The 12,904-nt window shown below is 38.2% G+C and overlaps 1 protein-coding gene across 1 annotated transcript in view; it reads right to left on the reverse strand.

Annotated features, from left to right (window-relative positions):
• Positions 1 to 12,904, reverse strand: part of STMN2 (stathmin 2) — a 53,827-nt gene that overhangs the window by 17,110 nt on the left and 23,813 nt on the right. Inside the window, exons 2-3 of the mRNA XM_084229469.1 lie at positions 8,717 to 8,812; positions 4,721 to 4,893 (exon numbers count right to left, since the gene is read on the reverse strand). Coding sequence (XP_084085595.1) covers positions 4,721 to 4,893; positions 8,717 to 8,812 — 269 coding nt within the window. The remainder of the gene's footprint in view (positions 1 to 4,720; positions 4,894 to 8,716; positions 8,813 to 12,904) is intronic.

A 12,904-nucleotide genomic window follows, 5' to 3' on the forward strand; every position in this document is an offset into this window, starting at 1 on the left:
ATAATCAGAAATATTAATACGCAGTTTTAGATTCCTTTGATTATAATCATGACAAAAGGAATTTGTTAATACTTCATATGGATGGAGTATGTTTGGTAGGCAGAATCTTTAAAAGCTTGTAACTTGTGGGAAAGGAAGTAGATCTAGGGTGGTGAAAACTTTGCTGAGTGCTGAGTGGACATCTGTAGATTTCTCAAAGTATTTGAGACTTCTCATTTCTTATACAACAGAGCTGAGCACCTAACCTGGCATTCAAGTTCACCCACAATTTCACCTCACTACTCTCCAACTTCACCTAAATTCACTAATTTAAACTACTGGTCTATTCACTGCCCTGAAAACATGCTTTCTCTATTGTCATCTTTTGGAAGCTTTAGTTCTGGAAACATTTTGGTTTAGAATAGTTTTGTGGCTTCTCTATGTACCTAACACTATTTTTCTAGTCACTTATCTTTTGTAAAATGGATATTCTGAAAAAATTCACATCAAGTAGTGAAGTGGCTGTTTTCCTCAATGGCCTCCCACTTCATTTTAAGTCAAAGACCTAAAAATGCTTCCTTCTGGGTTCAATTCCTACCAGTCTCTCCCTGCCCTTTCTGCTTCATCCACACTAGCTTCTGTGTTATTATCCAAATAGTCCTAGCATACTACCACCTCAGGACCCTACCACTTGCTAATTTCTTTAGTTCAATTGTTCTACCTCTAAAGGAAAGCTGCATGGCTTACTCTTTACCTTCCTGTTTTTGTTTTTTTTTTTTTTTTCCTTCCAGTAATATCCTTCACTACCTTTGGGCTATTTTTAAATGCTATCATATTTAAGACACTTTTCCTACTCACCCACTACTAATCATACTTATCACCCCAAACACTATCAATTCCCTTTGCCCTGCTTTATTTAGTATCATCTGATGCATTATATATTTATTTATTACCTATTCCTTCCCCATTGGATTGTAAAGTTGATACAGTTATCCCTACTATCTAGAACAGTCTTTCACTTAGTAGGTGCTCAATAAAAATTGAGTGATTTTTTTTTGCCCCCAGAATAAGAATTCTTTGGATTGTAGAATTTACATAGTGCAATAGCAGATGTCTTTTGGAAACTTATTATTGACTATGCTTTATTAGTTTTTTTTACTATAAATTTGTTTTAAGATGGGAGGATGAAATAAAAAGTCAAGGCAAGTTATATATCGCAACTTTAACATTTGTCTCTGAAAGTTGTCATTTATTTATTCACTTAAAACTTTTTACAGTACTAACTACAAAATAACTGTTAAAGACAAGACACGGTGCTTACCTTCATGGAATTTATAATCTAATGACAGAGACTGGGTTAAATGAATATACATGTGCTTACACATTATGCTAAGAGCTACAAAGAAAAGACAAACCTGAGTAGCATGAAATAGAATATCAGATGGAAACTTAGCACAGAGAAACCTTCTCCCACAGTGAGGTCAGTGTGGGATTTAGAAGATCTTATCACTTATAGTAGGTCCTAAGTTTCATCAGGGGTTGATTTTGCTATGACAGATTAAAATAACAACATGGAAGTTTCTTTTAATTTTCTGAGTTTTTATAGTACTGTGAGTCTTAGGGAATATGTATAATAAAAAACGTAAAATTAAACCTGAATAATTATCTGGTGCTACTTTGAAAAGAGTTAGGTCTGAAGTTTTCCCATTGTTCTCTGTCTTCTAATCATCTGTTGATTGCTGAGGCTGTCCAACTCAGTCATCATTACCTGCATATAACTATGTTATATGTTTATATAACATATAACTATGTTATATGTCTAATGTTTCATTTTATTTAATGTGAAAGTTAGAAAAACTGAAAATATATACGTATTTTTATTCATTTTTGCTGCATAGATTACTTTGTTAATACTTATATATATGAAAATAAACTTGTGGAATATTGGTGGGGCTGAAGCAGAGAATTTCAGGTTGAATAATGTATGAGTTAAATAATTATTCTAATGGTTATAGTAACACTAAACATTTACAGATAAGAACTGTGACTAGATAGCATTGTTGCTTTTTAAAAGTCCATTTCCCCCTTTTCTGGTAAGAAATCCTCAGTATTCATTTGGGGCACTGCTACTCCACTCTTCTCACCTCAGGATGTCACCTCGGCTCCTGGGTAGCTCAGCGCTGAGCTTGTTATCCTGGCTAGTCAATCCAAGTGCTGCCTCCCCTTTACATACAGAGGCTTGGGGTTGTGACCAGGACAGGTTGTCACCGAGACTCAATCCCAACACTATTAGGGAAAAGAGTCTCTCTTTTCTGCCAGAGTTGCTAATTTATAAGTAGAGTAATTTGGGGCTAGTTTTATGAAACTAAGCTTTCTTGGTATTGAAATCAATTAAATGTAGGAAGATATGGTAGACAATAGAAAGTTTTCAAACAATATTGCTTGAGCTCCTGGGTCCAGTGGTGTTTCAAACTATAGTCACTGGTAGACTTTTTAGTCACACTTCTTTGTCTTAGCTAGTTGAATTAGGTTTTGGTATAATTATGTCCTTACTAAGATAATTACTGAGATATGTGCCTTTACTGAAGGCTCCGAAAAGAGAATAAACAGTTCTTCAAATGAGCATTAAGTTAGTACAATCCAATAGAATAAATCAATTAATGATTTTTCACTTTAGCACTTTTCATTAATTAGTTATATTGATATTTTCTTCTAATTAAAAATCCTTCTACCATGACACAATCCATATAATGATTTTTGCCTTGAAAATGTTAACGAGTCACACCAAAAATTTGAAGGAATGTTGATTTTTAAAGGGATCCAAAGAATATTTTACTTGGGTGTTACAATTTTGGAATGTCTTTCAGCCTTGTGGCCAATTTCTAGCCAATTCAACTGTTTTTTTTTTTTTTCCCTAAAGATTGATTTGTTTATTTATACAAGCACTGGGGGTACAGTCAGAAATGCGGGAGGGTGAGAGAATTCACCAGAGCCAAGGCGGGGAACAGAATAGGCAGACCAACGAAATACACTGCAGTAGGGGTGGCAGGAGAGGTCTGCGTGCCATGTGGGACCCTTGCTGTTGGCCAGGGATCAAACCGGCGCGGCAAAGGCTGCGGGCAGCTTAGCAGCCCAGCGCTCAACCACTGCGCCACCAGGGGAGGCCCACCAACTCAACTGTTTAAATGCATAATTGTTGATAATTCACTGTTCTCAAGGTATAAAAATTTTGCCAGAATTAGTATTTGTTAGCCGAGGGAGTTTAATGAGAACAGTTAATTTCAATCACTTCTGTGGTTTTTTGAAATAACAATTTCCTTTGAGTTAAATACATTACCTAGAAACAGCAGCAGCAGCCTGAACCATTATACTGAGTTTTCATCTCTAAGTTTCAATTTCAGTTCAGTCACTCACTCTGTATTATAACCAAGTCCCAGTCTTTCTATATGTCAACTTATGACCTATACCTATTATCTATGGGATGCCAAAGTTTGCTGAGAACTTGAACTGCCTTAAGTGCAAATGCTTTCTATTGTTATAGTCAGTTGTCTATAGTTGCGGATTTCTAGCCATTGAGATTTATTATTTGATACCACAGTATGTATATATATGTATGTGTGTATACATGTGTGTACACATACCCATGTACACACACACAGGTCTGAACTGCACTCCCTGTTAGAGAATTCAGTCTTTAGCAGGACTATCTTCATTCTCTTTGTAAATAACTAACATGGAGTTTCATATGTTGACTGATTCTTTATAGATAACATTTTAATAAAATAAAAAATGATAATTAGTAGAGTTTCCCTTTACATTGTAAGACCATATATGGGGCATATTATTAGTGACTATATGATTTAAAAAACATCATGATAAAGTCAGTGGAGTATATAATGTTGGAATGCATTGCTTAAAATAATTCCATTTGGGTTGATCAAGAGCATCTTGAAGTGATGGTCACCTATAGGCACATATGGTACAGATCTATTCAGATATAACTTCTCTTTTATAGAGTCCTTGGAATTTTCTGAGTACCCTTCATTTTAAATACCCCTGATTTTTCTTAGTCATTCTGATTGTGGAAAATTAAAGATTTGACAAAAATGAAGCTCTCCAATGTAAACAGGGACCATAGGAAAAAGGAGAAAACAATGTCATCGAGGCTGAGAATTGGGTGGAGGAAGATACTCATGGATCCCAGAGAGTCTTGACCTTGAAAGGACCAACTTCAAGGGCAGGTATCCAGGCTTAGAGGAGCACAGGGGCTAGTTCCTGGCCTTTATTCTGGGGTGAATAGCAACTGGGCAGGAACGATTTGAGGGGGAGAATCAGGTGGTTTCCAGTTCCAAAGAAAACCATAGACTACAGTGGGGGCAGGATGCAAAGTCTAAGAGGGAAGAATCACCACTCTTGTGTCCTCTTCACGCTCAACCCCTGGGGTTAAGTTACTTAAGGCTGTGCATTCTCCATAAGGGTTATGCAAGATGGACTAGGGTAGAGACACTTACAATATGGGACCCAAGATGGGGGGAGTGGCACTAAGACATGGAAGCTCTTTCAATGTCTGTGATCTTTGGCCTTGACTAATCTCAAAACAGCAATTTTTATTTGAACTAGCCTGGCTTTATGCCTATTGAAAGCAGAGAGGCAGGAGGAACATGAGAGTGAGAGGGGAAGTTGGGTCCAGATGGGAGAGACGGGGAAAGAGAAGAATTTAGAAAAGGATGAGAAAAATTACCTTTCTTCTTTCCTCTGCAGCCTCCAGTTTTTTCTGAATCTCCTCCAGGGACAGGTCTTTCTTCTTTGGAGAAGCTAAAGTTCGAGGGGCTTCTGAGATAGGAGATGGTGGCTTTAAGATCAGCTCAAAAGCCTGGCCAGAGGCACGTTTGTTGATTTGCTTCACTTCCATATCTGAGAATGAATATTTCAGAATGTTAAGCATAAAAAGCATGCAAGGATTCATTTAAATAATTTATATTCTGACAATTGAAAGCAGCATTGTTATTTTGATAAATAGGAATACAATGTTGCACATGATTATTTGCTCTACATTGTTTTGAACATATAAAACCTCTTTCTTTAGTATAATATTGGGTAGCAGGATAAATATTTACAGAGTTGGGAAACTCAACAATGTCTATAGTTGAATGAAAAAATAGACTGAATTGATATTAAAGGAAACTTTATTTTTCTTTTGTATAAATATGAGCTTCACATGAAAATCAAGAAGCACAGATTTAGATTTGTTTTTTATTTTGGGAAATTATCATAACTGGAGGTGTTTCAAGCTAAATGATAAAGAAAATAGCAAAGTTCTCCAAGTTCTCCAGTTGTGAGTGGGTATCACAGGGACTGTGTTAGAACCAATATATCTGATTGGTCGGAAATACTTGACCAAGTCAAGGCAAAAGTGCAAAACATCCTGTGGTTCCTGTTTCGACCTTCAGGGAGTTGGCTCATCTGAGTCATCCAGCACTTAACAGTGTCCACTCAGGGGAGAACACTTTCAAGGGGGGGGGTCTGTCTTCAAAGTGCTTATACCTAATGGGACAAGAAGATTAGAGCCCACTGTCATAACTTTGCTCCTATCTTGTGGTTAGTTAGAATATCCGCAGCTGCGGATAGGAGCCAGGGAAAGCCACAAAGGGGAGCAATATCTGCTTATCTAATTTTTACACTGTATATATTAAAAAAAAGCTTAAATTCGAGAACTGAAGAATGGTTCATCATTTTTTTTATCAGCAGTTCCCACGATAAAGATAAGCAGACTATTAAGCCTTGAAGTTCTAATACGGCATGAGTGAGCACTGGCATCTGCTAGGATATTGATAATTACATAACTTATAACAGTAAAATATAATTTTTTTAAAAAAAATTCATAGGCCAGCTCTCATTTTTAGATGAGTACTACCTATTTTCAGCCTCTGACTGCATCCTCTTTCCTTTTGGACCACTAGGCCTTATTTTTTCTCTTACCCAAACTTAGTTCTTTTCTAATGTTCATCACCATCTTTCGAGTATTTGAAAATAGCTAATAATTTTCCATTTCAAAATTCCCTCTCCCCATATCTCAGTGCCCTAAAGTGACACTGTTTCTGGTTCTTTACCACCTTGTAGTTCCTTAATCTCAAATTTATATATGTCTGATTTATCAATGTCACTTTTACATTGTAGCAGCCATAGTGGTCAGATCGAATTCTGATTAGAGCAGAGCAGAGAAGAAATATTACTTCTTCTTAATACAACTATTATTCTTCCAGTACTGTTACAGGGCAACCCCAAAGGGAAATGGGATGGCCTGGGAGTCCTGGCTGGCCCACACACTGAAAAAAACTCAGAACAAGACCCAAGGGCAGGCATACATGGAAAGGTTAATAATAAGAGGTATAATTTACAAGGGAAATGAAAGGGGTGAGGGAGAGAGAGAGATAGAGAGAGAGATGTTAATTGGTCAGTGTGTCCTACCATCCTACCAGTAACGCAGCCTAAGCTGGGACCCTGGGTGCATACTGAAGGCAGGCAAAAACCAAGCCCCCTCCAGGCCACAAGTGTTTGGTTTTACACCATGCATGGCTGCTTAACTTCATCCTTAGTTCCCAGCAACCCCCCTTCACAAAGTCAAGAGTCTTGGCAGACTCATGGCATGATGGGAGCTGCAGTCCTCGGCACCCGGCACCCAGGATCTCTGGCTGGGAAGGTGGGGTGGAGCCCATGAAACATCATTGGGTGAGTTCACTCAGGACAAACTGTTCCCCCAAGAGTGCTATTTGTTCAACAGCTTGGTTAGTGCACATTGAGATTGTTGTAGTCAACTAAAACCCTAGGTGAACAGTAACTGACCTTAGATCTTTAAATGCCAACAGTCAATATAGATACAATCAGTTCAATAAATATATTGGGAATGATTTTTCCCCCACAAATGTAAAAATGTGTTAAATTTTCTTGAAGGTACCCAAATTTATAGTCTCATCTTATGTAAAATTCTATAAAAATTCTGTAAACTTATGGAAAGGATGGACGAGAACATGGGCAAATAAAATTAACTTATTTGAAAAGGTGATAGATTTTAAGTAACTTGGATTAGAGACTCAATCAAAACTGCCTGAATTTGTACCAAAATAACAAACATCTTTCACTAGCTGTATGATAAATGGGGAAGTTAATCTATTAAGATTGATATGAAGATGAAAAAATAAAGAAAATTCATGAAAATGTATATATCAAATATGTGTAAAAATTTGTATGTCAATTAATATCTCCATTAAATTGTATATATGTTAAAAAACCAGATAAAGGATACTAATTGTAAAGCATAGGCTAGCACTTAGTATTTATAAACACCACCAATTTTAATTATTAATTCTTGTCATAATGTTTGTTTTCAACAAACACTTCAAACTGTTATCTAATACAGAAACACAAGGCAAGGTTAAAGAGTTTGGAAATTTGGGCCTCCCTGGTAGTGCAGGGGTTAAAGTCTCAGTGCTATCAAGCATCACCAGCCACTGCTACATGAGTTAGATCCTTGGCCAGGGAGCTGATCCACCTGGCACAGCAGACCTCTCCTGTCTCGCCCGCTGCTCCTCTCAGCAGTGTATTTCAGTCAGTCTGCCTGTTCAGTTCCCCACTCTGTCTCTGGTGAATCCTCTCACCCCCTACACACTAGTTCTTATATGCATAAATAAATAAAAATAAATCTTAAAAAAAGACTTTGGAAATTTGAGATTTCCTACCAACTCCTTTAGGAAGCAGTGCATGAACAATGTAAAACTATCTATTTAACACCTAAAACTCACTTATAGATAACTTCTTACTTTCTTCTGTGTCCTCTTCAATCCCTAAGTGAGCAGAAATCATCACTGTCTTCCTGTTCTATGAGTACATTTTGTAGAACCTCTGTCTTAGAATGTAATCACACAAAGTTCTATTGATTATTGCATATGATATGTTTGATTCTCTTCTATTATGTCTAAATTCCTGGAAGGTGAGGTCTGTTCTATAGTCATCTTTGGAACTTCAATGATAACACAAAGTGAGATATTAAGATCTCAGAAATTTAGCTGTATTACTGGTCATGGTTCTTCAGCAGATTAAAGTCTATGTAGTTTATCTGCTAACTGAATTTATACAAAGTAGTCATTGTGTCTACATTCTAAAGAGTTTTGTTTGGAAATTGAAACTGTTTCTTTCTTTCTTTTTTTTAAAGATTTATTTATTTATTTATTTATTCATTCATTTATTTATTTATTTATTTATTTATTTATTTATATAAGCACTCGGTATAGTCAGAAGAACAGGAGGGTGAGAGAATTCACCAGAGCCAGAGCAGGGAGCAGAACAGGCAGACGGATGAAGTACACTGCTGAAGGGAGCAGCGGGCGCAGCAGAAGAGTTTTGCGCGCCATGTGGGACCCTCACCCAGCGGCCGGGAATCAAACCAGTGCTGCAGAGGCTGCGGGCAGCTTCGAAGCCAGCTCTCAACTGCTGCGCCACTGGGGAGGCCCTGAAACTGTTTCTTAAGAGACATTAATGTGCTGTGATTAGCATCAAACTCAAACTGTTTGGGGCAATCGAGAATCAATAAGATCTAATAGTTAGACACAGCAAGTCAATAATGAAATGTAAAAAATATTGATTTCATTATATCAGGAGCTATAGGACAGAAACAAATGATGTACCCAAGCTTTTCCAAATGATCTAGTCAGCAGGGGCATTTGTGTTGTAAGCAACTTACCATCGTAAGTGTAGATGTTGATGTTGCGAGGTTCTGGATAAAAGCAAGAGCAGATCAGTGACAGCATGGACAGCTCCTTCATTTTTTCCTTGTAGGCTGAAATAAAAGACTCCAGATTAGTATTCTCCATTTTCTGGATTTCTCTTAATGCTTCTTTTAATTTGAATAATAATTATAGCCTCTTCCAGGATGAGTATTTCCAGGGACACTGCTTTACTCTCTTTCGCAAGATAGAAGTGAATAAAACATTGAAACAGAACTCTGAAGCTTGTATCTCTTACTTCAGAGGGCATGACTGCATATTATTACAAGGTAGATAAATGGGAGGTGGCGGTGAGAGAAGTACAGTGACCACACCTGAGGGGAGGAATCATTTACTGTCCAAAAATTAACAATGATGTAAGAAAAAGGTATTTCATTTAAAAATATATTAATTTAACAAGTGGAAGCATGAAAGAGAGAGAGAAAGAAGGGAAGGTAGAAGGAATTAAGATCTAGCAGGACAGGAGAGAGAGAAACAGGAAAGACAAGTAAGAAGCAAAAATACAAAATTAGGGGCCTCCCTGGTTGTGCAAGGGGTTAAGACGCAGTACTATGAAGCTATCTGCAACCACTGCAGCACAAGTTCAATTCTGGGCCACGGAGCTGGCCACATTGCGCAGCAGATCTCTCCTGTCTTGCCCACTGCTCCCCTCAATTAGTGTATTTCAGTCAATCCACCTATTCAATTCCCCCCTCTGTCTATGGTGAATCCTCTTGCCCCCCCACATCTGGCCTGTACCCCAGTTCTTATATGCATAAATAAATAAATCTTAAACCCACAAAAATAGCGAATAGATAGGTTCATTCTAATACATGTGCATGCAGGCCTATTGTACAGAAGTAAGGTTCTGGAGGACCCTCTGCTGGTTCAGCCCAAATGGCCACATGTTCATTTGGGATAGGTAAAAAATGCCTATCCTGTGTTGATGCTTTCTCTATATTCCTAAGTGTACTTTCTTACATTTTCCTCTTTCCCACACATCAAAAACATGGATATAAGTTCTGGTAAGGCTCTCTTCTCCTCTCTGCATTAAACCAGCTTGGGTGTCTGCCTTACCAAGCAGATGCATGAGTTTAGATGTTGGCCTTCACTCCCCATTCACTCCTCCTCCCATTTCATTTTCCTCTTTCTTCTCTAAGAGGCCTCCTGGCCAGTGGGTCTTCTAATCACTCTTGGTTGTGACCAGGATAAATAACTACTCCATGAGAGAAAGGAGGTGGGATCCTCTCACTGTTGTTGATTTTTTATAATTGGATTAATAAATCAAGAAAATTGGAGGAAAATGATAAGTATGTTACACATACTATTATAAGGACATATAAACAGATGGTGATGGTATAACAAATTGAACCTCATAGGTAACACCTGCCTCTTGTCAGGGTCCCCTGATCATTACTGTGACCCAAGGGAGAGTGAGTACCGTGGGAAGTGAGAACCCCCAAGAGATCCTTCTGGGCATCACTGACAGGTATACCAGCTGCTGGCCAGCAGCAAACAGATTCAACATAAGGATGCTTTAGAGCTATAGAATATTAGATTGGGGCCTCCCTGGTGGCGCAGGCAGTTGAGAGCCACACTGTGAAGCTGTCCGCAGCCTCTGCAGCATGGGTTCGATCCTCACTGGCCGGCGAGAATCCCACATGACGTGGCAGACCTCTCCTGTCATGCCCGCTGCTCCCCTCAGCAGTGTATTTCATCAGTCTGCCTGTTCTGTTCCCCGCTCTGTCTCTGGTGAATCTTCTCACCCCCCATGCATCTGGCCTGTACCCCAGTCCTTGTATAAAAAAATAAAAAAATAAATCTTTTTTAAAAAAAGAATATTAGATTGGAAAGGTTCAAAGAGATCATCTATCCACTGTCCACTTACCCCACCACCAATTTTGCAAATGAAACTAGCCGACACTGGCAAAATTTGTATGTGACTGGTGACAAAGCTGGGGCCTCTGGATAAAATGCAGAAAGTCAATCCATCTCAAGACTTGCCAAGAGGCCTTCTAACTCTTCTTTCAGGATGAGGTCAGTGTGGCAACAGGGTTGGACATACTTGTACATTGCTAAGCCATGTGCAAAGATGTAATACTTCCAATTGGGTATCTTTAAAAAACCTCTTCCCTATTTAGCTTATTTCCTTAAAACAAACAACACAATTTGCCTTGTACCACAGCAATCCTCCTGACACCCATTCTAAGAGATTTCATTGGAATGTCTTTGGAAATTTGGAAGACTGAAATCATGTTTATTTGTCTATTTTCTTTTTGGTTAATAAATCATGTCACTTGTAAGGGTCCAGGCACATCTTTCATGGAAGGTCAATATGAATCACTCTACCTGTCAGGTAGAAACATTTTGGGGTTGAATATATTTAATTCTGTCAACTGATTAATACCAAGAATGGCAAGACTTTGTAGGCTGGTGCTTTTTTTGTGAGAGAATGCGATTTGGTATCCAAAACATTTTGCAAATTTAGCATGTATTAGAAGCACATGTTAAAGACACCAACTTTATTAAGGAGGGAGCAATCTAAAAATAAAAAAAAAAGTAAAAGACTTTCCATCTTATAGAGTATTAATAGATTATAACTGTAGGAGAACATGAATTTCTACAGATGAGAACACTCCTCAATATCTGTCCTCAGTTTCTTGGAAATGAAATTCAATAATTTTCAGTAATGTCACTATTTGAATTCTGCTTGTTATGTTAATCCAGAGAAGGGGGATGTAAGGGTTGTTAGGGACCAATGTGTAATGCATAATCATAACCAATAAAAATGTTTATTCTTTTCTCCTCCCGGGTGGTCTGGGGAAAACCCAGCTGATTTCTCTGGGTAATTTATTTCATAGAATTCTTACTTTAATGATTTTTTTTTTTAATCAAGAGCTGTGACTCTCCATGGAATGACCTATCAAGTAGGATAGATTCTCAGTGATACAAATGCTCTTAATCTTAAGCAACTACTAAAAACCAGTTGTAACCACAGCCCAAGCAAATCCTAATTGTTTCTCTTGAGCAAAATCACAGCCTCCTGTGAGAAAAGATTTCCTTTCCACTCCATGCAGTTGCCAAACATTCCCACAGGTGGCGTCGCCCTTCCCAGTACTCTCTGATCTAAGTCCTTCCCTATATTTGAATCCCAATTCAGATTCTCTCTCTCCTCACTATTTCTTTCTTAGGGGTACTACCCACATTGATTTACTATTGCCCTTAGTCGGTTGTACAATTAATTATATGCCTTTTAGTGTCATTCACTAATGGTTTTTGATGTGCATTTTCTGTTTACAACGTTATAATCTCTTTGAAGGCAAATACTACACTTACCAATGACAAAACTTACAACATAGTTCTGGATAGAATAGGAAGCAGTTACTCAATACAGAGCTGCTGGCTATCTTGTTCATTGATGGTAAATCAATCTCTCAATTAAAAAGTATTTATGGTCATCACTACCGGCAAGAATTTCTGTGAGGCCTATGGAATTACAATTCGATATATAGGAGCTTGTATCAAGGAAGCAGAATACATGGACATACATGTATTCCAAGTTTATATGGGGTGTATATTAACTAGACTTTTTGTGGTTTTCATTTGCAAAATATGCAAATATCTAATAATTGTATTGTGCACCTCAAAATGACATAATGTTATATATCAATTATACTTCAGTAAAAAACACACGCAAAATAGGTGTCAAATGGAGACACAGGTGATTGGTATTAGAAGTTTGGAAGAACCTCAAAGCCCTGGAGCTGAAGGGAGTTCAAGAATGGTTTTAGTTAGGGTCACCAGATTTAGCAAATAAAATACAGAATAGCTAGTTAAGTGTTTTTTTTTTTTTTTAAGATTTATTTATTTATACAAGCACTGGGTACAGTCAGAGGCATGGGAGGGTGAGAGAATTCACCAGAGCCAGAGCGGAGAGTAGAACAGGCAGAGTGACAAAGTACACTGCTGAGGGGAGCAGCGGGTGGCAGGAGAGGTCTGCGCACCCTGTGGGACCCTCGCCCGTAGGCCGGGGATTGAACTGGAGCTGCAGAGGCTGCGGGCAGCTTCACAACCCAGTGCTCAACCACTGCGCCACTGGGGAGGCCCTCTAGTTAAGTTTTAATTCAAGTACTGCATAGGACATACTACAAATCATTCCTTGCTTT

Source organism: Talpa europaea (genome assembly GCF_964194135.1).
Source record: "Talpa europaea genome assembly, chromosome: 3".
Taxonomy (NCBI): domain Eukaryota; kingdom Metazoa; phylum Chordata; class Mammalia; order Eulipotyphla; family Talpidae; genus Talpa; species Talpa europaea.